Genomic DNA, 27,804 nt, shown 5'->3' with positions numbered 1-27,804 from the left:
GAGATCAATCCCAAGTCTCTAATTTTCTGACTCATGTCCTGTTGTCTTCTGGATCATATTAAAGTGGAAGGTCTGACTCAGAGCAGCGCTGACATCAATTCAGCTCTTGTATTACAGCGAACGTCACATCATGCCTGACACACCGCAGAGCCCGGCTCAGTGTTATGGTTACAACACCAGCCCCCGTTGTGGGAATTTAGAGGTAGTTTTAATAAATCCACCATAGCCACGCTCCACAATTCAAGGCTCGGAATCTAATGTTAAGTTATGGCGCACAAACAAAGGGTGTCGCCGTTCCACCTCCAGGCCTTATTTAAATGCTAATGAGAGCAGATCTACCTGCGAGGATGCAGCCGAGTCTTCCTCATTAGGCACGAGAGGAGGGCTGTTAGAGAGGAAGATGAGGACGGGGCCGACTCCCTGAGCTGAGCCGGGGTGCAGAATGGCAAGTGTGATCTCTTCTGGGCATGGCAGATCAAAAAAAAAAAAAAAAAAAAAAAAAGGCGTGCAGAAGCATGGACCGGACCACCCGACCGACACGCAGCAGGCCGGGTCAGAAAATGACCATGGAGCAAATTTATAGCGAGTGTGAAGTGTCGCTGCTGCTGCCCTCGTCCCCAGAAAGGCTCATTTATATCCACACGAGCTGCGGAGCACAGGGCTAAATGAAAGAGGAGAAACCACCGGCGAGGAAGCACATTTTAAAAAGTCAAGGTGACAAAAGGTCAAACAAACCACCCCCCATCGAGGGCACATTTATTGTTCCACAAGAAACACACAAACATGCAACAAGGTCATCACAATTCAATAAAGACCGATAGATTAAGAAGCCCTTTATAGTTAATCAATGTCTCTCTACATCTTGCTTTAAGTTGCTCTCATTTTCTCTTTGTGAACCATTTCAAACAGCAATATGCAGACGCCGCTTTAGAGAAAACCGCGCAACTCATGATTCGGAAATGTCAATTAAATGGGCACTTAAAATGCAAAACATTCAGATGTTTCACATGTTGTCACAAAAGTAAAGGGGAAGAAGCCAAACGCTATCACATCCCCATCTGTGGAAACCAAAGCCAAAGGAGAAAATATAGGCTTTTTTTTTTTTTCTTCTTCTTTTCTATCTAACTGGAGTAAGTTGCAAAAACCACAGTGCTAAATCACCAGTAAACCAGGGTGATGTTTCTAAAGAAGCTAGGATGGGTTCATATGCAGAAAAGCTATGCATCGCCTCACAGTTCGGTTAACATGCACCTCTAGGAGAACATTACTGTATCTTTAAAGGACATGAACCTAAGCTTTGTCTACTTAGACGCCCACTTGGCACTCACTCACACACGCACACACACACACACACACACACAGACCAACAGACACAAACACTCAGTATATCCACACAAGATCATTTAGAGAGAGAAGTATAGTTTGCAGTAGACACCACAGGAGAGTACAACTGTAAATACTTCATATGTAAGGACAAAGTGATAATTCATCCCTTATCCCATCTCTGATCAAATATAACAGAATGGAATGAGTATTAATAAGAGTAATACAGCAATGTAATGTAAGAGTCCGTTAAAAAAAAGACATCAAAAATATATGTTTTCTAATACATGTGAACGTCTCCGGATTACGATCGCTGTTGTTTATAAACCTGGAGGTAGGAACCCCGTAAAGAAAAACATCCACTGTCATTCAAACCAAATGAAATCAGCCTTCTTGCTACACACAAACTCATGAAATAGATCTTTAAAAATAGTAAATTGCATAAAAACCATCTCTTTCGCTTTTGAAGTGAGACAAACATCAAACCGCGTTTTTTAATTCGCCATTCCCATTTAGCTCTGTACACACCTGAAAAGTCTAAAGGGCCTGCATCGTCCGTGTTACAAGACCAACACATGGAAAAGGAAAAAGTCAAAGAAGCCATCATTTGGATTTCTCTAGTTGGTGAAACTTGAGTCAAGATGGAGAAATTTCCCTGATAGATTGGAAGCATTCGCTCCTGCTGCCCCATTTTTCTTTTCATTCATATCTTTTTTTTCTTGTTTTTTTTTTTACAAAGGGCATCGAAAAGTTATGAAGGAGAAAACTCGAAATGGAACAAGTCAAAGAAACGACTGTCTTGAAACTCGGGACTAAAAAGACTGACAATTACTGTTAGTAGTTTGTTTTAGCTCGTGTACATTCAAGAAAGTTGAACTTACTCAGCCGAGAGAGAAAACACACGCCGCCTGCACACACATACACACACACACACACTCACATACACACACGCAAGAAGAAGCTATAAAAAGTTTGCATCCAGTTTTACTCAACAGCTCCAGAATAACGTAACAACTCGTTTGAAGGCCTCTACCTGTCAGCTGGTTAATACGATTCCAATCTCCTCGTAGTCGATGCTGCTGAAAGTGATTGTATTCAAAGGCTTAATATTGCATTGATACATGATGTGACATCTGCTGCGAGCCAAACAGCTGCAAATCTGTTGAGATCCAAGCCTGCCGCGAGCGTTATGGATGCAGGCTGATCACAGACACGGCGCTTCATGAAGGGTGGCTGAGTTACGACGACGCTGCAAAGAGCGACTGTCAGGAAACTGTGCGGTACGAGTACAGATGCATCTCAAAAAATTAGACTAGAATCGCCAGCTGATATGGAAAATATGCATAATCTTTAAAATCATATTTCAAAAATCCAAATGAATCCATGTGGCCTTCCGTCATGAGAGGGTTAACATCTATATGCGCTCAATTAGAACAGAAACATTCGTTTTCCTGCTGCGGGAAAAGATTGACATCACTGTTATTAGATTTGGGAGATCCTGCAGCATTCCCTCAACACGTCATCTGGGCACACTGTGTCCATTTCTCTCTAAAAGTAGCAAATATCCCAGTCAAGAACTAACTTCTCTGTTCTTCAAGTGGGGAAACAGGAGTACAAATAGCTGAAAATCCAATGATATTCCCATTTTTTGAGATGAACCTGTACGATGCACAGATGTAGCTATAAAAACCGAGTATTAACACAAACACTGAGCAAGAACGTGTATTTCAATGTGTATATGATTCCGATCTTGCCATTAAGTCGCTTTAGTCGGCTAAAACAAACTCTTAAGAGTATTCGCAGCTGATCTCTGTCCCAGGCTGTTTTCACCTTGACACCAAACTGAAATAAATGGCAGAATGCATCCTTTTCCCATGTTTCTGGACAGGTAGAAAAAGTGAAATGGCCCCTTCGCAGGGAGGCGGGGAACGGCCCTCTTCATGCTGCTAAAGCTCCCCCATCAATCCTTACAGACACATTGACTGGTTTTTATTGGTGTCCCTCAGGGAATCAACTACATAGATTCTACATTAAGGTAACGACAGCAGCATACGCTAAGACTATTTGTAATATAAGACGTCCATAACAAGTCATACATGTTTCAGTCCCTGACATACTGACAAAACCTTTGCCAGATTTTTATGTATTCATGTTAATATGTGCCTGTGTATAGATATGTGGGACAGTCTTTATATTTTTTTTTTATATAGAAGAGTACAAAAATAAATTAAACTTACACCATTGACTCAAATTGAGCTTGAATTTAAAGGTATGTCACATCTGCAAATGTATATTATAGACATATATATTTATATATTTTAAAGCATCGCAAGCCAGTTTATAAACATCAACATAAAAAAAGACAGATTTAGTTGTATTTTAAGACTTTTTTTCCTCTAAAAATAAATGACAGATTAAACAAAAATGTTGCCTCAAAGTGCTATGGAAGACTTATGATTCACCCCAAGATTAACCCCCCAGCTGGGTGCCCGCATCATAAACCCAACCCCAGCACCCCTGCGCATTAAAACTGATCATCTATACTGCAGCACTGGGTTATCTTTAATCTCAGAGTAAAGAAACATCACAAGATCTCCGCCGAGGACCTTCGAAAAGTCATTAGCTCCTGGGCACCGAGTCTCAGTGGGAGAAGGGAGCACTGGGGGAAATACTTCCTCACCAACAACACACCAGGCGAGCATTTGCATGGTTCCTCAATTGAGGGGCTGTGTGGATGAAAAGGAGGAGGAGATTGGGGGCAAGGCAATCCAGCAGGATTGACCCTAACGACTCTGTACTCATCCAGGAAATAAGATGTTTCAATGCTCCCCGCGCCAGCGGCGAGCCGCCCCAACAGCAAACGGGCTCGCTGGAGACTCGCGGATGACAGCCGAGCAGCGGCGCCGCCTCAGCTGGATCTCCAAGGGTAATCTGTGTGTTTGAAAGAGGAGCGTCCATTTGTGTGCTCAGCGTATTCTCCCTCAAGGACCCGGAGCCGGCACATTAATGCCTCAGAGCACGCAATCGCCACGCTCGCTCCTCATGTATGGCCAGCATGATGGATCATGCCAACGCCTGCGTGAGCTCCAACAGCGAGAATAATAATGCGGGCTTTATATTCACAGAGGCCGGCGCCATCCGAGTGTCAACAAAACAAATGAGTTTAACCTTGGAGCATGAGCACAGATTCCACTTCACAACCTCCGCCGTTCGAAATTACAACACCTCGCAGCAACTCGTCAGACGCTCGCCCCGTCTGTTCCACGCCTCCCCTCACTCACGGTCCACAAGGTTAACCAGACGACGTACATTTACTACCAAACTACTCCCCAGCTCTGTGGAATCTACGTCATGCAACACTCAACACATTCCCGTCTTTTACAGAAAAACCCGGCCGCCGCATCGGATAATCCGGAATGACATCATCAAATCTCTTCTTCTTCAAGTCAAAAAAATTCAAGCTGTAACTCTTGTGACTGATCAGCAATTCATGATAAAAATGTAATAGATTTACTTAGATTTCTTTTTATATGGGAAATTCTCAGAAAAATGTATCTCCACAATATCTAGCAACAGCTGCTCCGTCTACTCTTCCCCCGACTGGAGATATTTTCTCATCAGGACCATGCATCGGAGAGTTTAGCATTTACAAATAAACCTTCATATGCCGTATATACCTCAGGAACCGTGGCATTTTATCCCGGCTGCATCTGGACGGCTTCAGTCTGAATCACAGATGGGACTGACATCCACATCAAACCCCAGCCTTCTGAGACACTCCGCCATGGACACAGCATCCGTGAATCAGGGGACAGCAGGGAGGGGGGGGGAGGGGGGGATTTTTTGCTTCCTTTGCTCTCGCGCCATCACTTCTGCTGGATCTAGTCGTGTGTTGGGGTGGGGGGGGGGGGTAAAGAGTCGGCTGCACGTCGGCCCGTGACGCCGCTCTCTGGTGGAGATGACGGAGCGTGGTCGGCTGCGGTCCTGTCCTCCGGCTCAGGCAGCCGTCAGTCCTTCAGGTTGTCCTCGCCGACCCCCTGGGCCGACAGCTCCGTCAGGACGTTTTCCAAGTAGTTGGGGTCCGGGTAGCCGTGGCCAGTCAGATTGGAACCAAACTCTGTCTTGTGGTGGATCTCGTTCCAAACCACCGTGTCCGACTCGCCCGTGGTGCTGGACGTCCCGATGGTGAAGATGAGGCGTCGGTCCCAGGCCATGATCAGCAGCTTCAGGACCTGAAGACACAGACCAGGCCGTCGTCGTTTTCCACCTCGCCACCAGCACAGGCCGGATCAGCATGTTGTGGGACTCACCTTCCTGCCTCTGTCGTTGTCCGGGAGGTAGCAGTGTCGAGGAAAACCTCTCGCACTGAACTTCTTCCCCGGGTTGGGGTGCTCATTGGTCTGGTGGAAATGTCAAGAATAAAGACAAACATTACAAGTCCTTCTAATCCAATTACCACTTAACAGTGCGGAAAATGTCAACAGCACCCAGAGGACAAGCTTTATTGTTCACGTTGCTTATAATAGCGGCGTGTAAGTATCATTTCAGAGATATGTGGCGGTAAATATCCAGTTATCTTCGCAGCGATGTTTTCAAGGCTCCAAAAAGCTTCACTGGTTTTCTAAAGGGGAGACGTATGCAGCACAGGTCATCAGCAGAATCTGAAATCCTGAGTACTGCACAGAAAAACAAACTCTGAGTCCCAATAATGGAAAAAGCTCAAGCGTAATCGAGATATTGACCTTATACAACAAACAAGCCTCGCCCTTCATTCCGATTTTATTTTCAATTTTCAAATAAAAAGGCTGCCTTTTAACTGATTTGCTTTCTATTTTATCCCAAATATGATTGCGCCTCATCGTGTTTTAAAACTCCATTTGTTGCCGCTGTAAAGGACGAGCCGATTGTTCACTGAGGAATGAAAAGAGATGATGTGGAGTAATGTTTGCTGGCTGTGACCTCTGTGGTCACATGACCTGCAGTTAACTGTGGCCCAGGGGACACCGGGACTCTGCTGGAGGGAAAAGGTCACCCTAATGAGCCCGCTCACAGACGCAGTTGGGATGAAACACAAAGCCCCCGCCTCCAAACCCACCATCTCAAACTCTGGCTGCAAATTATCCTGTCCACTCACAGATGCCAGATGTGACCTCTGTTGTAGAAAGTTCCACTGGTTCTAGTGCCTAAATATACACACGTTGATTCATTTGATGGATATGTGATGGAAAACCACGTGACTCCCTTGTGTGGTGTTGTTTTTAAATGTGCTCTATGATTTGAAACGCGTCCTTCGCATTGCCCTGCATTCCGAATTGTTGTAACTTTGAGCATATCCACCGTTGCGATCCTCGAAAATGCTGTTTCCTCAGCGACCGGACACTGAACCCTCCTGCAGGACTGACTGTCCGTCAGACTTAAGCGGATCAGCAGTAGTAGAAAGTTCAAAGACTCAGAGGGGAGAGGCAGTGAATCAGGGCACAGAGGCAGTGCAGTGGATTTAGAGAAGTGAGCCGGTTCGTACCTGGATCCCGGCAGGAATGTCGTAGACGATCCGGATGGTCTTGGAGTCTGGGTAGCCGGGCAGGCAGTGGGGGATGACGTGGTACTCCATCTTCCCCGGGGGCTGGGTGCCCGTTTTCTCCCCGTAGATGGTTTTGCATGTTGGACACTGAAGGCTGCCATCCTGTTTGTGTAGAAGACAAATAAAACAGGAGAGCTTAACATAAATGGCAACTCTATAAACTCACTTTGTAATTTGGACACAATCAGCCTTAGAACTTTAATAACACTGGTAAATAGAGCACAATTCACTCCCAAAGAAATCACTGTGGTTTTTAATGACAATAAATATCTATATATGTGTAAAAATGCTCAGGTAGTTAAAAAAACAATGTTTTGACAAAACGATGAGTTGGCTAACTCTGTTCTAACACATCCATGTTGCTTTCATGGGATTATTTAGAGGAAAAAAATATTTTGAATGTAATGTTACAATTCTTTTATTCTTTCATGAAAGAGATTTTGTTTTGCTTTAGATGAGAACAAAACAGAATAAAATACTGAAATGTGAAATACTTAAAATATAAGCTGTTCAATAATCATAAAAACAATCCGATTCAGTGAGTGGTAGCATTCAGAGTGTGTTGTGCAATTACAGCTCTGAACAATATGCCAAAGAAAAAGGTGAATGTGAGACAAATCTCTGACGGCAATGAAACCACAACGATGCTGCAGCTCTCATTCTACTTTCAGAGCTTTGTGTGGGTTTTTGTTTTTTTTTTCTTTTCGGTTGTCGAGCTACACCTCTGCTGCTCTGGTTTCGTGTCGCCACTGTTCTGGTGGCAGCGGACGGCTTTCTTCATCATCGAAATGCACAAAGCAGGACGGCTGCGCAGCACCGAGCAGCAGGCATGTTTTGCAAAAGACCGAAACAAAGAGGTAGACATAATTTACTTTTTGATCTAAATATGGTAGCAGTTTCATTTTCCACTAACTTTTTTCAGTAAGATGTTAGAACCGCTATGATCAACAAGGTGTATTCCCAAAAGTTGTGTTTCACTTTCGTAACAGCGTTTTATTTAAGTTTGTTAAAACGGTGCAGAAAAAGGAAGGCGTTTCTGTTTCTTAGATATCATACATTTTTTTTTTCCTTCCTAAAAACCCATTCAGTGCATAACCTCTGCAAACAGTCTGAGATTTCAGCTTCTAATCAAAACATGGGAGCTTTATTAAATTTATTCTAATATGAACTACAAAAAGAAATCTATATAAAAGGGAAAAAAATGAGGAAAACAAAACAAATAGTTTGCTTAATAGATATTCTACAACTATTTTTCCAACATAGGGTTGCGGGGGGCTTGAACTGTACAGGCGAACACAGAGAGGGAGACAAAATGAACACTTACTGACCATTCAGAGTCACAATGTGCTTTTATCTGAATTTGGTGTTACATGCAAGTCAATTGTGAAAAGTATTTATGGTGATTTTGCAAAATACACCGTTTGTCAAGGTTGATCTGCTGATCTAATGAGACAATATAAAATCCCCATCTGTGCACAACAATATTGAGGTGTGATTATCTGCCAGCGCCGTGCGACACACTCAAGCTGTAAGACGTTGTGAGTTTTGGATTTTAATCCGAGACTGACATCATAACAGCGTCTGGCTCTCGAGTTTTTACCCACCTTATTGCCATTGTTGTACATGGCCACCAGGCACAGCAGATGGTACATGTGCCCACATTTGCCAAGTTTGCCCACCAGCTCTGGCTTGATGCCTCTGTGCTGCAGGACGCCTTCATAGCCGGACGACATGACCAGCCTCTCCATGCAGATGGTACAGTCCTGGGACAGGCGAACAAAATACTTCAGATTCTATTCGACATGCACATGAATGTACGATTGAGTGATTTCCACTCCTGAATGCGTCCCTTGGTTAAACCCCCCCCTCCTGTTGTCCATTGCGTGTGCTGCATTGTGTTTTTCCTTTTACCTCGTCTGGAACCACTTTAATCTTCTCTGTATATCTCCGAACCACATCTTCCGGGTTTTTCCCTTTGTCATAAAATACAAGAGACAGGAGTGACCATCAAAGAGCAGAAGAATCTGTGATTTACAGAAACCACAAATAAAAGACGAGCTTCCACCTCCGCATGGTGTCGTTTACCAGACAACAATAACACACCCTCAGTCAGATTAAACAGTGTGAGTGTGCATGTTCGCGATGGTGATGTTTAAGAGGAGGTCACCTTCAGACTGGCACATACCAAACAGCCTTCCTCACACTCTCTGATAATCCCCGTGTGCGACCAGGCTAGCATGGCTGAGAGCACACCCACAGCTTACACCCCTAATACGCTTACAGGCAACCTCTTTTCCCCCGGAGCCTTTGTTTGTTCATTTGAGGGACAGCCAGCGAACAGAGCAAAAGAGAGCCGTGGAAAAGACACAGCGTGTGCAAAAAAAAAAAACAATCAGAAAACAGCTGAAGGTAGGGAGGGCACAGGCAGAGGAGGCACGGAGTTGTGAAGAGAGGGGAGGAAAGGAAGAGCAAGACAGACGAGATTCAATTACGTATTTCGGACGGCTGCTATTTGACGGCTTCATTAGCTGGATCAAAAGCCTCTCTGACCATTTTCTGTGCTCAGAGCAAAGAGGGATAAAGCTAAATCTCTCTAAACAAGAAAAAAAAATCATCCCCATTGAATTCAAAGCTCTCCAGTGAGTAGGAGTTCATGCCTTGTTTGCACCAACTAATTCCTAAATGCACAATTTTACTATTAACCAAGTCAATATTTTTGAAATAGAACTTATTTCGGGATGATATACATTCCATATAAAGATTATCGACATCTGACTCTAAGCTTTAGGTTTCAGCAGCAAGTAATTGGAATTGACAACATCTGCATAATGTCTCACTTTTCCCAATAATTACAGCATAATGAGTTTTTCCTCCGTAGAAATCTTCCTTACAGAGTTACAGTCATGTGTCAGTCCCTTCCGGGGTAATCATAGGAAAGAATGTGACCTGAAAAACAGATTGTTGCCACACTGTTTCCACACAGCACGGTTTTTGTGTACAGTAAAGGAGAGATTGAAAGGGGCTGACTGAAAGGACGAGTGCGGCGCAGCGATGGAAGCTCAAACAGCCTCACTGATCAATTAGGACAAAGGCTCCCGTGGGAGGGCAGCAGTTTCCACAGCTCGCATCGACCGGCACTTATTCAAGCCAAGAACCGTCCGGCGGAACACCGGAGCCCCTTTCAAACCAGCTCAATGCAACAGACCTTGTTAATTACTTTCTTTAAAAGTGCCGCCGTCAATCTGCCAATGGTGCTACATCTATGAAACGCTTCATCAAAGTTTCAATATGTTTACTCATAAATCTGAGCTCTTACTATACACTAGAGCAGACCTGGGCGTTGTGCATGAGGGGCCAATGACCGCGAGGGGCCAATGAGAAAACACAAGGCGTTTAAAGAACAATTCTGGATGCTGAAACAGCTTGCTTGGTGGTTTTGTCTTCGCGCTGAACAACAGACTCGCAGACAGCTGATATGGAAACATCTTGCGAAGCCTGGCAGGACAAAGACAATCTGCTGACTGTCAGCAGTTGGTCTGTCCCTCTCCTCAAAACATTTCCTTCTTCTTCGCTAAAACTTGACAGAAAAAAAAAAAAAAAACCCACAATGGTTTTGAGTGAGATATGGGTCGTTGGGAGCATAATTTCCGTTTTCTTGGGTCTCACCTCTCCTCAGGTGCTTCTTCTTGGTTTTGCGGCGCATGCCGTTGATCCCCGGCACGGGCTTCATGTCGCTCTTGTTGATGGGCGGTGGGTGAAGAATAGGCTTCGGCGCCCGAGTCAGACAGACTGGCAAACCTGCAGCGCACATCAGGATACCCGTCATACCTGATGCATATGTGAAGCACACACAGACACACACGGAGGAGTGGAAAAAAACACAGACAGACATACCCGTTTGAGAAAAAAAGTCCACATAAATAAGCTTTATATGTGTAATTTTTGATTGGAATAAAACAACAGTTGTGTGCAGTAAAATCAAAGCTGCGCAGCAGATGTGGTCTGACCTGCTAGTGCCGGGTGTACCGGTCCAGAGCCGGTCAGGTTCTTCACCGGGAGGGCAGGAACACTGAAAACAAAAGAGAAAAAAAAAATATATATATTCAATCTTTAACCAAGAAATTTTTTTTGGTTTCTGAGAAATCTGTTTTCTACGTGACTTTAGTTTAAAGAGTAATCTGTGTCAAGTTCAAAGAATCCAATTCTGGTGTAAACAAATCAGGTTTACTTCAGTGGGTTTCGTTGAAAGAGTTGAGATCTGGTTTTTCGATGGGTCCAGCTGTTTCACGCACTCTCAAGTCGAGTTTTAAGAGTCTGTTTGAAGAGTCAATGTCTATTTAAGTCCAGTAGACAGTGAAAAAGTCCAGGTAAAGAGTCTGAGCCTCCTTTAGAAGGTCCAGGTCTTGTTTATGGAGTCTGGGTTCAATTCAGCAGTTAGCTGGTTTCACCCTCAGTTTATTTATATAATGAAGTCACTAATGTCTACAAAAAACCAGCACAGATCAGATGCCACACAGAGGAAGGTCGTTTTGCTGTTATTGTAAAACAACCACCTTCAAATCTATATTTTTTAATATTCTCCCACTGCTCAGAGACCTCTAAAACGGGCAGTAAAGTGTCCCGAGAGTTCAGCGCCACTTATTTCCCCACAGCTGAAAAAGACCTGAGAGCAGCAGATAGTTCTGCTCCGCACGCCACGAGAAAACACTTAAGTTAAAATGTCACATGTGCTCCGGCACAGAGACGGGGACAGCCGCGATGGGATGAGACAGCCTGACTCATGTACAAAGCAGTGCGGCGGAGCCTGATTCAGCGCGACATTCGGAGAGGTTGGAGTTCACGGCCGACACGGACGACAGCGACGGCTGACTTACGCACTCCTCCAGATCTGTGGAGCGGAGCGGACGCAGGCACCAGCGGCACCGAGGCGAGCACAAGTGAATGAGTCGTAGACTCTAACCACACGACTCTTGTCAAAGCTCAAGAACCTGCTTTTTGATTGTTGATTAGAGCGAGAACCTTTCAGTAATATAAGGAATCGACAGATCTCATTTGTACTAACGGCCAACGTAAAACTAGTCAGGATCTTCGGGATAGAAATGTTCATTTATGCTTCGTCATTTCAAGTTATATTTAATAGGTGCCTGGATTAAAGTCGCAAAGTGTGAAATTACTAGGGATTTGCTTTTAAATTGTCTTGAAAGTGGTTTCCGTCTTTGTGTGGCTTTCAGCTAATTTTACAGAGTCCTTGGGTTGGATATCGTTGCACAGTTCAATTCAAAATGTTAGTAATTAGTTGGAGGCTGAGCTGTTAAAATGAAAGAAATCTGAACGTCTGAATCTCTCTCACTGTGTCTAAATGACTTGTATTAAAAAGTCAAACCAACAGAAACCTGCTCTGGCATTGAAATAGTCATATCGAGCTCTTTACACGTCCCCAACACCGTCCTGCTATTGTGTGTGCTGTTTGGGTCTTGTAGCTGAAACACGAAGCAGATGAGGTCTTTGGCACAGCGGCTCCAAGGCACTGCACAAATCTGCATCAAGCGACTGCTTTGATATTAGAGAGCTCTGTTCCTGTGCCAGGGGAAGTCTTTCAGAAAGCTGAGTGCAACAACAACAACAACAACAACAGCAACAGCAACAGCAACAAAAAGCAATGAGGAATGGCTGCAGCTGATGCGAAGACACAGAAATCTGCTAAATCCAGATGTGTGCTGAACTGATATGAGTCAAAATGAAAGTACAGTGACGTACAGGCGGAGAAGGGTGAACTTTGTCTGGAGATACTTTATATATATATGTATAATGCAGAGACTATATGCAGCGGTTTTCACAGCTGAAACCACAGTGGCGGAAGTAACGGGTGAACCCACCTCCATGCTTCACAGCACAGAGCTGCCCTTCACTCAACAACAGATGCCGGCTGTCTATCTGTACGTCTGGACAGTAAACGCTGAAGAGTGAAAGCAATCAGCTAAAGCTGATTCCAATTCTCCAAAACAAAAAAAAAAGAGGTGCCACCCAGAGGGAGGATTTCTCCTTCGACTAAACATGCACTCAGGCCTTAATCAAATCAGAACACACCAGGAACAAGATACCCCTCCTTTATGAGAGCATGTATAATTTAGGGTGCTCACAGAGAGCATTGTCATCAAAAAAGAATAATTTTCATAAGGGGAGGAAATGGGACAACACACCACAAGAGCCCTCAACACCATTTCACTGAGCACATCTCACACAAACTGCAGGCACACCGCACAGAAGGTCTGTCAAGGAGCTGTAACATAACATTAATTAGGAATGCTTTTCATCTTTATGGCTTTTTAGTTTAATGAAAGCTCTTACAACACGCCAGAGAATCTTCATCCATCCATCTTCTATACCACTTTCCCTAGTTCAGGATTTTTGAGGCTTGAGTTAATGGATGAAACCTGAGTTACCACACAAAACCCACAAATACCCCAAGACAACATGCAAACTTCACACAGAAAACCCCCTGAAGCCTGGAACTGACGATCTCAATACACTTCATAAGATCACAGGACGCCTTGCATTTCTTTGATTTCTTTTCTTTTTTTATACACAGGGCGTAGCTCTGCGAAATTTTGGTATTTTTTTGGGGAAATTCAACCACTTGCAGCTCCTGATGGCCAAAGGCATCGTAACCTGGGTGATATTCTGCACAGGGATCAATCTCTATACGAGGCTGTAGAAGCTCCAGTCATCGCTCCTGAGAAATGCCACCAAAGGCCGAGTCTAAACACACTAGGATCCTTCTGTTTATTTAAATAGTGTGAATACTGGATAAGCTAAATACTTTTTATCTTCATGAAGCTGCTGTGATTATTGCCCTTTCCCCGATGTGAGATTAATTCAGTCTTGTCTTATCACTTTCCTCCAGTGTGTTTATGGTTTATTCATATAAAAGTCTGTCCTCGCTGCGTCTTGAGCGATGAAGCCGAGGAGACATGCGTTCTGCTCACATCCTGTTTACAGTTATCAACAATGCAGGAATTAAATCGTGCGGCTGCACGGTCACGGTGGTGTAGTGGTACGCACTCTCGCCTCACAGCAAAAATATCTGGGTCCAGCATTGGGGGCTTTTGGCAGTTTGAAATTTTAGCGTTTTCTCTCTACAGTCTAAAAACATAAGCTTGAAGACAATTGGTGACTTGCCTGTAGGTAAAAGCACATGTACTTCATTAAAAGAAAAAAAAAATTCTCTGCATCAAACACCCACCGGCGATCGTTACTCACTGCATTTCCATAGATAAAAAAAATAAATAAATAAAGAAAGTAAAAATCAATGATGTTGAACAATGGCCTGTTGGCTCACGCTTGTGTCTTGCAAGCAATTACAGCTCATCATCAGTAAACAGGCGCTGACCTCTGGCCTCTTTTCCACGGTGACAGCACCTCAGTTTTGATGAGGCGCACTCAGCGAACCTCGCTGAACTTTGTCACCTCCGCGTTTCTCTCGCGCTGCCAGCTCTGATTTTCCTCTTCCTCCTGACCTGCGCTCGCTCCAAAAGAGACCGAGCAGCTGAGCCGCGCAGCAAGACGGCCACGTGTGTTCCAACTGGACGGCTCAAGGCAGAAGCCACAGCTCTGTTTCAGCCGGAATTCTGATTTAAAACCAATAAATCAGCTTAACATACTGGTTTAGCGCCAAATTAATCGAGGCCCCTTTAAAGTCGGGTCGTCAGGGTCACTGCCCCTCTTCCGTCTCCTGCTCGTCTCCAACCCGCCTGAAGGACTTAATAAGACGTGATTCTCCACATTAAGCCAAGTTGAAAAAGTGCTGACGGAGGAGTAATATCTCCTCATCTGTTTATTATGCACCATAAAGGCATAGCGAGGGGTGGAGGATGAAGAGAACTACACCACTGCTTAATTGCATATTGATGTCAGCAGCAGGAGGAAGCGGCGAGAGCCGACCCCCCCCCCCCACCTCTCCAACCCGCTACAGTGGGAGGTGGGGGCGCATGTCACACTGCACCTGAAATGCCCCAAAAATAAACAGTAATGGCACCAACAATTCCCCAAAATGTTCCCCATTTGGAATGCATGTGCTCTCACGAGTTATTCATTTATTCGGAGGTTTAATTTCTGTTGAACGGGGCGCTCCGGAGCAAGGCGGCGGAGCAGCCCACTGAGGGATAATGATCTCCGCACTCGACACACTAACAGCCCTCCAGTCAAAACCCAGACTAGTGTTCTTCACACAAAGAGCTCGTAAACGCAGCAGACTTTCAGCTTTAACTGAAGAAGTTTTTGGTTTTTACTTCTCCCCGAAGCACGAAGAAAAGCTACTCAACCATTTTGAATGAAGCCGTGCAGTTTAACTCTGCTGAACGCTCAGGTGTCAGGGAGGAAGTGGTTTGACTGACATTAGAGACCTAAAATAATCTCTTTTGATCTACTAAAATTCCACCACACAGCATGTTTTATACTAGAAGCTGAATCGGCCTCTTTTCTCATATCTCACCTGGAGTTCACATTTCGATGTTTACACTTTTGAGGATGAAATATTTAAAATTATTACACGGACTTGTTATTGTTCGTATTTTGTGCCGTATTTCTTTTAAGTCAAGTACAGATTCAGCTGACAGGTTAATGAAATAGAACAAGTTTACCATATTAGGTTGGAAATATTTTCAATCAAGCATGTTTTAAAATACTATTTTCTTTAAAAATCAACAATGAGTTCTATGTAAGAGGTTAAAAAATGTCCATGACGTGACAAAAACAAAACAAACGTTAACTCCCCATCCACCACCAGAGACTGGATTCGCCACCAAGACTTTTGTCACGATTCTGATTGCAGGTCTGCTTCCAGCGTGAATCAGATCTGAGCTCAGTAATAAAAAAAAAAAAAGAAGAAGAAGAAGAAGAAAAAAAATCGATGGCAGTCTACATCTGTCGCTACTACAGCATGCAGGTGGTGATATGTGGGCTACACAGTAATAAGATAAGCTGATGTGTTGACACAAGCCAGCAGATGGTGCCACTTCTAATATTTGTGCAAGTGAGACAGAAACACCCCAGCCCCCAGTCCCCGGATCCCCCGCCGCCTGCGAGCCCTGGTTCTTTTCGACAATAAAAAGATCAATATGTGAACTGCAGCATTCATCCTCAATGACACATCCGTCATAAAAGCATATACGATGCTGTGTTATCTCATGTAAAAGCTAAAATCAATCCCATTGCAAGTTATAGGACCGCATGGAGAAATGATGGCTGCTTATAGGGTTATTTATATAGGGAGAACGGAAAAATAAACCAATGTAAACAAGCCTTTGTGAGCCAAATACCTCCGTTGTACCCAACAACACTTATATTAGGGTGTGGGTGTGTGAAAACAGATCTGATGTTTTACATTTTGTGTGGGTTCCACTGTTATCTGTCTGCAGCGCGCTCGTGGGAATGTGCGAGGGAGTTCACATTTCAGTTGGTGTGTGCGCTCGCGAGCTGTCATGTCCTCCTGCCTGTATGTTAACCACACTCATCCTGTACGTCGAGCCACTCGCCTGGGAACCCACGTACCCCTCCTTAACCTCTGCCTCTTCCTCTCGCACGCGCTCGCTCGGTCTGCCTCTGCAGAACACGTCTGCGCCGCGAGACGAAAGAGTCCCGACGCTTCCACAAGCCTGCACACCTGAGCTCTCACCGAGTTCACTCAGATGCAGGAGAAATGACTCCGAGCAGGGTCCAGGTATGTCGCTTTCCTCCATCACACACACACACACACACACACACACCTTTGCTCAGTATGCTGGATGATGCATAATTTTCCACCTATTTACAGTATAAAATAAATTCATAGCCTGCCACGAGCAATAAAAACTTCTTGCACACCGAAATAGGCCACAGAAAGTGAAAGCATTCACGCCCCGGTGCAGGATGGTATTATTCAAACATGCAGTAAGTGTGTCTCTCCCCATGAGCGGTGAGAACAAAATGGAATCAAATTAGATCAGGAGAGGGTTTATTTTAGCAGGAGAAAGCAGGATAAGGGACTGAAGTATCGGTTACAACGCTAACACACTTCTCTTCCCGAGTTCCTTTCTCTGAATCGCTCTGAGGTCAGAGCGCTCTGCTGAAGCTCCCATTTTTCCTTGATCCATTATTCATTCTTCCCCAGTGGAGCTCTGCCTCCATGGCAAATAGGTTTCCACAGCTAAACCAGAGCCCGCTTCACATGTCTGACTGTGCGTACACACTCACACACACACACCAGTGAAACAAAAATGCTGTTAAACACACACACACACATGCAGATTCGGGTATTTCACACACACACCATGTCAAAACTGCGTTGTGTCCCGCGACACAACAATCACACAGCAGAGTGTGTTACTGACAAATGAGTTCAAGGCTGAAGCAACAGAATGATCCAGAAGAGCCGCAGTATTTCACGCCTATTGGGGCCAACATAAGCTCATTATTGAGCAGCACCCAAAGGCAGACTCAGGAAAATGGGAGAGAAGGGCTCCTCTTCAGCGGAGTGGAGTGAGGGAGAGTCAGCCCAGCTTTTTCTGCAGATCTATTGATCAGCGCGTTAACGAGAGCCGTCATAAATCAGCAGAGCGGGAAGTGGAGTAAGAGAAAACGTGTACGGCACGCCAGACACATTCAGGGTAAAGCTTTGTGAAGCAGACATGGAGATTGGCTCTTGTGCCTCGGCGGAACTATGAATTCAACCGAATCTGAGCATTATGCCCACGCTGTCGCGAGTAAAAGGCTAGCGCCGCCTCCAGGAAGGACCCAGAGGACGAATTTCAGGTAAAACATGTTACTGTGTTCGCAAATATCATTACCCTGGCGGGATGGCTCCTCTGGCAGTCCCCACGGAAATGCGCTGGGTGCCCGGCCGGTTCAGGTTGTTCTGTCCGTTGATGGTGAGCGCGTGGTGGCCGTGAGCGGATGAAAGAGACGGCATCACGGGGGAACAGGGGAAGTTGGCAGAGGACAGCGGCGACTGCACCTGTTCGGCGTTGGCTTGCCCGCCTCCCACGCTTATGTTGTTGTTGTTGGTGCTGGAGGAGCCGGACGTCGGCGACCAGAGGGAGGTGCCGGCGAAGGTGTTGCTCTGCCTCACCACGGTGAGGGTTCCCGTGGCGCCCGGGTTGCCCGCCGTCCCTCCGTAGAGCTTACGCCGCTGAGAGGCCAAAATGGCATTGGAGGCGGCTCTGGTGCTGTTGACCAGGATGCACTGCTGACAGGAGCAGGGCTGGCCGGAGCTGGCGCCCACGGGCCAGGACTGGGACTTGGGGATGGAGCCCATGATGAGCGGGTAGGCCAGGTCCATGCGGCGCCGCAGCCGCCGCTTGCGCTGGCTCTGCCTGTTGGTCTGGGACATGCTGTTGAAGTCGATGAGGTAGCAGAAGCCCAGAGAGGTCAGGTCCAGCCAGGGGTGCTGCTTCTCGTAGGCGTTCTGGATGGTGACGCAGATCTCCATGTCGTACGGCGTCCACGAGCCGTTGTCGTTCTCCCACTCCCACACCACCCCTTTCCCCGGGGCGGACGACGGCTCATAGAAGTTCCTCTGCACTGGTCTCATGGTGCCTGGAAGTAAAGAAGAAGAGGAGAACATTATTGGAAACTGTCACATGTCTGGGTAAATACTGAGGGCAGAAAAGTGACTTGAATTTCAACATTTTTAGTCACTGGAGACTTTAATGCAAGTCACTTCATGTACGACTACAGCTAAGACCCAATACATCTGAGCAGTCCGAACACAGGATGTGAGAAGTCTTGGACCTGTCATCTCCTAATAGATCTTCATTGTTTGATGCAAACTAAACCAAATTTATTTCAAACCTGTTTTTCCGGCACCTGTCCAGACCCCACACCATCCCACAGTCTTTCTCCAAAACCTCTCCAACCATTATTCATTACGTTTTTTTTATAATGCAATGAAACAGCACGTTTAATTCGACCTCTCTTCGATCCTGCATGCCAGAATGATTCCACCACACATTTATTTTACAGACCAGAAGGTCTCAAATCAAAGGAAATGAGACACAGATGATATCTTCCCATTGTATATAATGGTGTCTGGCTCAGCAGGAAAACCTCCAAAGGGTAGATAAATCTCCCTGATGATGTTATCAGGGTAACTTGGATGGATGGATGAAATATAAAATATTATTTCCTCACTGAGGCTATTCCCAGTGCAGAACAGCTTATTTTCTACAAATCATATAACATCCAAATTACACCGGTGCATGATGAGATTTAGTTTCTATATTTTATAAAAGAGGAAATAATCACTCTCGACATGCAGACGATGCAGATTCATGATTTTTTAGCTGCAAGCTCATTAAATGAACTAACAAGTGTTGAGACAGCAGTTTGAACCCGCTGATGAAAACAAGGGCCAACATGTCAGCGTGCGCCCGAGGGACCAGCAAGGAGCGACGCTCAGTGAGGGGCCTCACTTCAAGAAACCGTGTGTAGGGCCTCTCAGAAACGCAGACATCACACTTTCAATGTCCTCCAGTCTGCATTCAGTTGTGTATGTCAACAGGAAGGAGGAGGAGGAGGAGGAGGAGGACACTGAGCCAGTGGCTTTGTGTTTCTGTTGCCGTGCTGATGGCCACTCCGCTCCCACCTCCATTATAACACAATTACTGTCGTCACATGGGAAATCAGGACACCTCAGCCTATCCATCTCTGTACTGCACGTCAGCAAAGGGTAACCAGGCACTCCGCGTCGCCCCCCCCCCCATCCCCCCTTTCCCCACCTAATTTAACGGGTAAATGCACACTCCCATGCCAGAGAGGACCAGGGTGATAATGGAGGGATGGGAGTGTGTGCACGGGATGAATGGGTGTAGGAATGAGGTGGTGGTGGAGGTGGGTGCGGGTGTGTATGTGTGTGTGTGTGGGGGGGGTGGGGTTACCCCTCATCCCCTCATCTGGCAGCGCGGTGCGGGCTCTGGAGAATAAAATGCATCAGCAGAATCAGTAAGTCTGACCTTGAGTCGCTGCTGCAGACTGCTGCTAAAGGACTCAGCTTGATGGCTAATTTCATTTGGAGCTGCTGAGAAGTGAGCACGCACGCACACACACACACACACACACACACACACAGGCGCACACTCACAGATGACTGCTCAGTGAGCCAGCTGCCTGTGTCTCTCACGTCTTCAGTCAGTCAGCCATGCACGACTTTCCCAGCCAGTTGCATTCGTGCCCGCTCACAACTTGCTGGCTCAGTTTCTCACATTTCCAAACGAAGACAATAAAGACAAAACTTAAAATGCAGAATCCCTCAAAGTCACTCCTTGCCCCTGTAAAGTTATCTGCAGCCGTGGGAGGCTTCATCACGGCGAGCCACGCATTCGAACCCTTCGGCGCCGTGGCTCCCGCGGGACGCTTTACACTCAACACTTTGAGCACGGCTGCACGCTCCCGTCCGCGATCGATAACGGCACATCTCCACACGGCGTGGCTCTGCGCTGTGATTAACACAAGTTCCGAGCTCCGTAAATAATTGAACATCGAGGTTTGATGAAGACAGAACAACAGACTCTCCTTCGCACAGACAGTAAGTGCGGCGGATTGTTGACGAGAGCTGTGACAAAGCCCAGCGAATGAAATGTGTTTAACTGTAAGATTCTCTGTAAACAGTCGACAGCGCTCAGTGGGACGGCTGTTTGGCAGTCAGACTTCTTGAGATAAAATCAAGTGAGAACCAAACATTGCCCGGGCTTCAAAGCCTGCGCCGCAGTTTGTGACTCTTAATACGATGATGACTGTCAAGGCTCGGAGCCCAATTCTTCTTCTGTTTTCCCCCGAAACACCCAGATGGTCCTCTTCCAAAGCTTATATACCGCTGTCCCCAGGGTGGAGCTGAGGCAGTCCTCAAACATTTGTCCAACCGTTCAGACTGAAAACAACACATCTGTCGCACGGCAAAAACGCTGGTTATGGTTTGATTTGTTTTGAAGCCGTTTTCTTACATGAGTGAACTGTCCCAGCAACAGGTGTGTCTAAAAAACCAAATTATCATTCTGAAGGTAACTCTTTTAGCATTTCAAATCTTTTTAAAAAATTGAGAAAAATAACTTGTATCTTTTTGGCTATTATAGTGATTTTTTTTTTTTTTTTAATTTCATGACTTTTGGGCTAAAATTACAAGATTTCAAATATTTAATTTTCTTTTCAAAAAGTGTAAGATGTATCGAAGCTTCACTATCACTATATTTGCATTTTTGGAAAGCATTTTCTTTTACTTTTATATTAAGATTCACCACAAACTTCTACTTTTCAGTCCAAAAATCAATGATATTGGCTTCAGTTTCATTTGCAAATTTCATGCACAGCAGGCGTAAAACCAACAAACAAACACAAAAAAGATGTGCACTGTTTTTAGTAAGTATTCAGATTCATGTCACTTCTCACGTTTTCGTCTCGCTGCAGCATGAGGCTGTCAGATGGTGTAAAGATAAGGAGATATGAGTCCTCGGTCTAGGAAGTACCGTAACGAGGTCGATCACGAAACAGATAAATGTGCCGTCAATAAGTGAACTAAATGACATTAAGTGCAGAGCATATTCAGTATGAATAGGACATTTTTCCATCTATAGAACTGTTGTCGAATGTGGCCGAGACGTTTGAGGAGCAGGCTGGTAAAGAGAGAGTCGCTGCAAAGTGAGACCCTTGACTGTAACCTGCTCGGTCAGAACAGCTGCAAAACTTGTTAGATTGAAAAGATGGATCACATAAGCTGCAGAATTTCTCTACATTGTGACTTATAGGTTCAAAAAGCAGAAACAGTGGTTCACATAAGTCTCCTTTCAAGACAAGGGTAGAGTATCTATCTCACCAAGGGGAGAAATATGAAAAACTAGGACTACTGTGGAGGACCGAGTCATAACTTCTACTGAATTCTGCTCATTTCCTTTGCCAAAAGCAGGTAAAGTATGTTACAATCAGCTACTCCTAATAAAGTTTTCTGTATTTATTTCATTGACTTCACTGAGTTCAAGATGATTTAAATTTAAAAGACACATTATTCTTTGCTCAAATGGCGGCACAGCGGTTAGTGCTCCAGCCTCACAGTGATGAGGTCCAGGTTCAAATGCAGTGTAGATTTTCCTCCCACAGTGACCCTATGTGTGTGTGTGTTCGCCCTGCGACCCTGCACATAAATGAGCAGCACAGAAGAAGAATGGATGGATATTTTTCACCACAGAGAAGATGGATAAAGCTGCACCCACAAGCATGAAGCACACATATTATAGAAATGGGGATGTCATCTTGAGATAAAAAACATCTCATAGTGTCTCACATGAATCATTTACACCATTTTTCATTTGACTGCTTAAAAAAAAAAAACTATACTTCAGTACACTTAAAGTTTAAATCGGCATTTTTTTTATTTATTTATCTACTTTTTCCAAGCATTCATTTAAACAGCTGTCTTTACATTTACTTAAAAAATGCACTGTGGTAGTCTCTGGTCTGGGCGTTGCTCTGAAAACAGCAGTTTTCTCATCATATTCAGTTTAGATCATTTTTTACCTGTTTGTGACAATTTTCTTTAGATTTTTTTCTTCTAAGTTTTTCCTGGAATGACATGACTGTCTGCTCATTCTTCTGCCTGCGGCTCTGACCGTCTTGCTGTTCCACATCTCATATTTATTTTTTTAAGCAACAACTGCTGTGAAAGCAAATGACGGTGATAAAAACAGGGACAAAAAAAAAAGCAAATATCCATTTAATGCAGGAGGATTTTTTTTAAATATTTGCATTCTTATGCGCGGACAAAGCAAAATATTCATCAGGGACCCTGAGGGGGGGAAGAGCAGAGGCCAGAAAAACACAGCAGCCCAGTGGCTTCATGTGGGAAGCCCCAATCAAAACACGCAGCTCTATTCTGCTGTAATTCACTGCTGAATATACTGTGTGTCTGCCAAAAAGCCAGGGCAGGGTTGTTGATGTTTTCCGTGTGACCCTTTGCGTTCTTCCGAACAGGAAACCGAGCGAGAGTGTGGCCACTTCCCGTCTGACCCCGTGTCCCTTCGGCAGCCATCTTTCCTGCCTCCCCCCCCCCCACCCCCCGCCGTCACCCCTTATCTCCCTCTCATGATGTCCTCCAGCTGTCCTTTCCCAACACCGGATTGGTTCCCCTCGGGCAGACTGTAGCCGTGTGATGTATCGCCGCGTCGGGCCTCGCCGCGGGACTCTCACCCCGCCGCCGGGCAGGGCCAGGTGGGTTCACGGTGAGCCTGGTTGGCTTCTCACATCGTAGCCGGAGGGGAAACTTCCCGCAGTCTGTTCGCCATACGAGACCGTCTCCGCACTTAATGGGTTTGTTTTCCTCCTAAAGTGAGAGACGGCCTGTCGGAATCACTCTGTTAAATGGAAGGATGTGCATCATTAAATGGCAACATCCTTCACTGCCCTCCCAGGCAGGGACGAGGAAAAGAGAGCAGATTGGCAAAGTGACGGTTTGCAGCTAGTTTCACTTTATGCTTTTATCAGATCTGTTCAATTACTTTAAGGATGAAATACAGCGGGGCCTAACGATGTAATTTAGCCACAAAGCAGAACTGTGTGGGACAAAATCTACTCTACTGCACAGCATCATCAGTACTTCCTAGGTAAAATATTCACCTCCGAATCAGACAGTTTTGTTAGAATATATAACGTATTTAATCATCTGCATGATTTGTGGGTCAAATCCTTTTTTACTAATGCATGCTGGAGCTGCACCACGTTACTGCATCCTGTTTCTGATCAGTGATCTTTGAGCTGGTCGTCATCAGCTACGCTGCTGTTTTGTTGCGGTAGCCTAGTTACTAATGAGCATTATTGGGAAAGAACAAAAGTTTTGCACTTCCTTATCTTGACAGGGATTTGTGCAGATATGTGCTCACATGAAAGCGTTCTGACTTCTTGACCTTTTCCCACAGCATTTTATATTAATGACGTACATGATGCAATTTACTGAGGAGAAAGGAGAGCTGTATCTATCTTCAGGTCTACGTGTTTCCCTTCAACTTCAGTGTTTTTACCATAAATGAGTAAACTCAAAGTGAAGAAAGAGGAGATATGACGCTTATACCTCCTCTTTTTTGAGCATTTTTTGCTTTGTTTTCTAATTATCACATGATTTTGACCTTTGGCTCTGTTTAATGAAATTCAGTTATTCATGTAATCCATTCATATTGCATTTATTTTCTAAAATAGCCAGTAAAAACTGGAAAATAGAAATTGTGACTGTCAGTCAAAGGAACTCAAAGCCGTGTCCTTTCTAGCATCAGCTGGGATGACCTGCGGACCACGGCGACAGATCAAGCAAATTGATAAATGGAAAGATTAAACACATATTACGAGTAAAGCCTTTTCACATCAGGCAGCGAGCGTGCAGATCTGTGACCGGACACCTCCGTGGCGTGGCCATCCGGAGAGGCGAGAGGAAGGGACCCTTAATGGAAGCTGTCAGCGGAGTGTTACCACAGGTAACACCTGAACAGCTGCTCTGAAATGCAACGCTTTGTTGTCACGGAAACACTCAAGGAAGGCTTCAGTTGTCATGGAAGCCGTCCCCGGCGAGGCTGAGAGGAAGCGGAGCGGGAGGGAGGCCCGCCTGCCCGTATGTGAACCTTCCTACGAGCCTTTTCCCGGAGAGCGGCACCGGCGGAGTCACCTCCTCTGCCGCTGCTGACGGCAGCTTTTCCCTCGCTCTCCTCCGTCTCTGCTGGATCTCGACCAGCGCTGTCGCACCGAGCCATTCTTCACATTTTCCACTCTGTCACTCACTGGACCCCGTCCCGCTCGCACACAACGCTCTGCTTTCGGATGCAGGCGAGGAATCTGTGTCATTGAACGGGAGCCCGCATCACCTTGTGGTTAAAACTGCGCCCGGCGCTGCGGCTGTGGGAGGAAAGTCAGACGAGGAGCTCCCAGATCGAGCTCCATAATATATCCTCATAATTGACAAGCTTCTCCAATTTCCCCGGAGCTGTGTTGAGCCTGTTAAGCCAGGGTGCAGCATTTTTCCGTTTAACCACAGAAGAAAGAAGGCCAGTAACAGGTCCGGCCTCATACGTCTCCATGCTTTCCGAGGGATATTTAGAGCCTCATCATTTATAGTCTCTGCTGGAGAGACGAGACGCAACATTTATTTCATGCTAAGAGTAAAGAAAAAGATTTGTTTTTCCTAAATCTGAATTAAAAACGTCAAAGATATTCAATATGTTCATGTGAAGGTCAAAATATTTATTCAAAAACATTTACACATCCGATAAATCAATTCAAATCTTAAGTATTAAACACTCAAAATCTTAAAACTTCTCACTTTGATGTTTTGTCTCTCGCAGAGCTTTACACCCAAATTTGACCTTAATTGGGTATTATCAGTGAAGGATTCAATAATGACCTCCAATAACGAATAAAAGGAAACTAATGCGTCCAGAAAACGTTTAAATTTAAGGTAATTACATAAACTATCATGGTCAGTTTCCTTCCAAAAGAAAGTTCAAAGTGAAATCCTATCCGTCATAATGTTTCTCTTCCAACGATTATGGGAATCGGCCTGTCGATAATCAGAATCTGGGGTTTCTTCACCTGTCAGTGAGCATGTTTTCACCAAATCGTGCTCATGGTATGGCTGGTGTGGCTTCATCAATAGAAATAACGTAGTGAGGTTTCACCGCACTGCTGATCTTTAAGATATGACCATTGTGGCTATCGGTTCTTATATTAACAATCTTATGAAATAATGCAGCTTCTAGTGGAAAAAGTGGAACAGTTACTTAAGAAAAGGATCAAAAACATTTTTTCCACTCTTTGTCATCGTGCTATGATGACAACCTTTTGCAGCCAGTTTTTACCTGGGGGTCTTTAGTTTGACGTCCACACTGTATAACTGATGTTACTGATAGTCTGTACTCTGTAGACATTAAATATTTGAATTTTAAAAGGCACCACCAAACAGTAAAAATATGAGGACTTTCATGATAATTAAGATAATTAAGTCAAGCATTATTTCTATTGAGCTGCTTTAAAGTTTTGTTGCCATTTATATTAGAAGTTAAACTAATGTGGTAAAAATATTTCAGCAATTACAAAGCAACAGTAGCAAAAATAAAAAAAAATTATATACATATAAAAGGTCTTTATTAGGATTATGTTTTAAAATGTAATCCTGGCAACACAGCAGGGGGCATTAAAGAGCAATCCACCAAATCAATGCAGTTTCGAGGTGGAGGACGGTACAGCATGGGGTTTATCAAACTGCTGACAGAGATGAGGAGCTTGTTTCATTTCTAATTCTTAACACAAACGCAAAGAAACTTTGCTTTCCAAGTGTGTGAAAAAGAAAAAAACTGGTAGAATAAAGGGAGTACTGAAAGATGCTACTTGCTCTGTTCTTTGTATTTAATTCAAATTTAAACAATTACAGAAACATCTTAAAAGTGCTTCAGTCTTGTGTAGGAGGATCAATCACTTCAGCCTTACTGCACATCAATTATGGCATGCCCGTATTATAATATGATGCATTTCTTTGAACTCCTTGTTTGGTTTCGCACAGTTTTGATGACACCGAGCTGTTCCCAGCACGGCGGCAATGCTTCATCCAAACAGGGATATTCAGTCAACTTGGAGCCAGCAAAGGTGAAACATCAAAATATATAACAGCCGCTTTCCAGGCTCAGTAATCAGCAACAATCCCCAGCAGTCACACAAGGTGAAATTCATCACAGCAGGAAAACAAAGTCAATTTCTACTTAAGCTCTCGCCGCAGAGAGGCAGCCACCGCTCGTCACCTGTGTGTGAAGCACAACTCCACGCTCGGCGGCTTTGTGTTATTTTAACAACAAAGTAAAGTACACCACCGCAGCGCTGTTCAAGCCGCGTTCTCACGTCTGCTTCGCCAGAAAAACACCTTCTCTTTGCTGCTGCGTTGTGACGGAGCGGCCCTCCTACTGTTTGGGTGATCGGTATTAAAGGTACTAAAGTTTGTCTTCATCTATATAAAAGGTAGGAATCACTGGACTAAAACTGAATTAACGGTTTATCTCACATGTAGAGTTTAGCTATTAACTGTAAGAAAAAACACTATGGTTTAATCACTGCTCAAAACCTGATTTATAACGCAGTCAGTCAGTCATCAGATCTGGCTTGCCTCACTTTGTTTCAGAGGAATCTAAGTAAATATAGTTCAGTTTGTGGTCTTTGTTTATTGGTGACTGGATATGAGTTCATCCATCCATGTGGAACACCTGCTCCGTCCAAAACATCGGGGTGTGGTACTGTTCTGTCATTTTCGCACGTATCCTCATCTGTGGCCAAATCAGAGTCAATAATCTGCCCTCAACAAGCACGCACAGGAGCAACTCCCTGTTGCAGGTTCGAACATGAAACATGCTTGTTGTGAGGTGACAGGGCTAACCGTGCGGCCACAATCAGTGGAGCGACCAGAAGGGCAGGTTGTGCTTCTTTTACAAACTTTTCCCGCCAAAAAAATGATGATCAGAAACAAACAAGTGGAGTTTAATGTGTTATTTTTTTTTAATCAGAAGACTATTTTTATTGCAGAATAATGGCTGAACAATATATTGTTTTGGTGCACTGAGCATTCAATTCTCTCTTGATGTAAAAATGACAGGAATGTAAATGCAGAGTAAAAATTGTATTTATTGTGATTATTTGAAAAGTTGTGCAATTAACCAAATAAAAACTTTGTATAGACTGATGACTGTAACTAATTCCTATGGTGGCCACAGGATGGAGACGGAAAGTACCAAAAAATGAAGGAAAAAACCTTAAAACAACAGAGTCAAGAAACTGCTCTTTTTCTGAAGAGCTGGTGGGAAATTGAAAAAAAAAAAACACAGCCCAGTCACAGCTGGTGGACTGGAAATACCGGGCAAGAG

At 44.6% G+C, this 27,804-nt stretch overlaps 1 protein-coding gene across 5 annotated transcripts in view; it reads right to left on the bottom strand.

The window, feature by feature from the left end:
• Positions 1 to 725: 725 nt before the first annotated feature.
• Positions 726 to 27,804, bottom strand: part of dtx1 (deltex 1, E3 ubiquitin ligase) — a 44,270-nt gene continuing 17,191 nt past the window's right edge. For 4 of the 5 annotated variants that reach the window (XM_030104407.1, XM_030104406.1, XM_030104409.1 and 1 more), the window contains 8 exons: positions 17,728 to 18,475; positions 10,912 to 10,973; positions 10,571 to 10,732; positions 8,816 to 8,877; positions 8,509 to 8,667; positions 6,845 to 7,006; positions 5,634 to 5,723; positions 726 to 5,555 (listed from right to left, as the gene is read on the bottom strand). In XM_030104407.1, the coding sequence (XP_029960267.1) occupies positions 5,331 to 5,555; positions 5,634 to 5,723; positions 6,845 to 7,006; positions 8,509 to 8,667; positions 8,816 to 8,877; positions 10,571 to 10,732; positions 10,912 to 10,973; positions 17,728 to 18,475 (1,670 nt within the window). In that variant the 3' untranslated portion in view covers positions 726 to 5,330. The remainder of the gene's footprint in view (positions 5,556 to 5,633; positions 5,724 to 6,844; positions 7,007 to 8,508; positions 8,668 to 8,815; positions 8,878 to 10,570; positions 10,733 to 10,911; positions 10,974 to 17,727; positions 18,476 to 27,804) is intronic. The other variant, XM_030104410.1, reaches the window with a different exon arrangement.

Source organism: Salarias fasciatus, chromosome 12 (assembly GCF_902148845.1).
Source record: "Salarias fasciatus chromosome 12, fSalaFa1.1, whole genome shotgun sequence".
Lineage (NCBI taxonomy): Eukaryota > Metazoa > Chordata > Actinopteri > Blenniiformes > Blenniidae > Salarias > Salarias fasciatus.
Note: the sequence above shows the minus strand (reverse complement) of the source record. Positions and strands in the feature narration are given on the sequence as shown.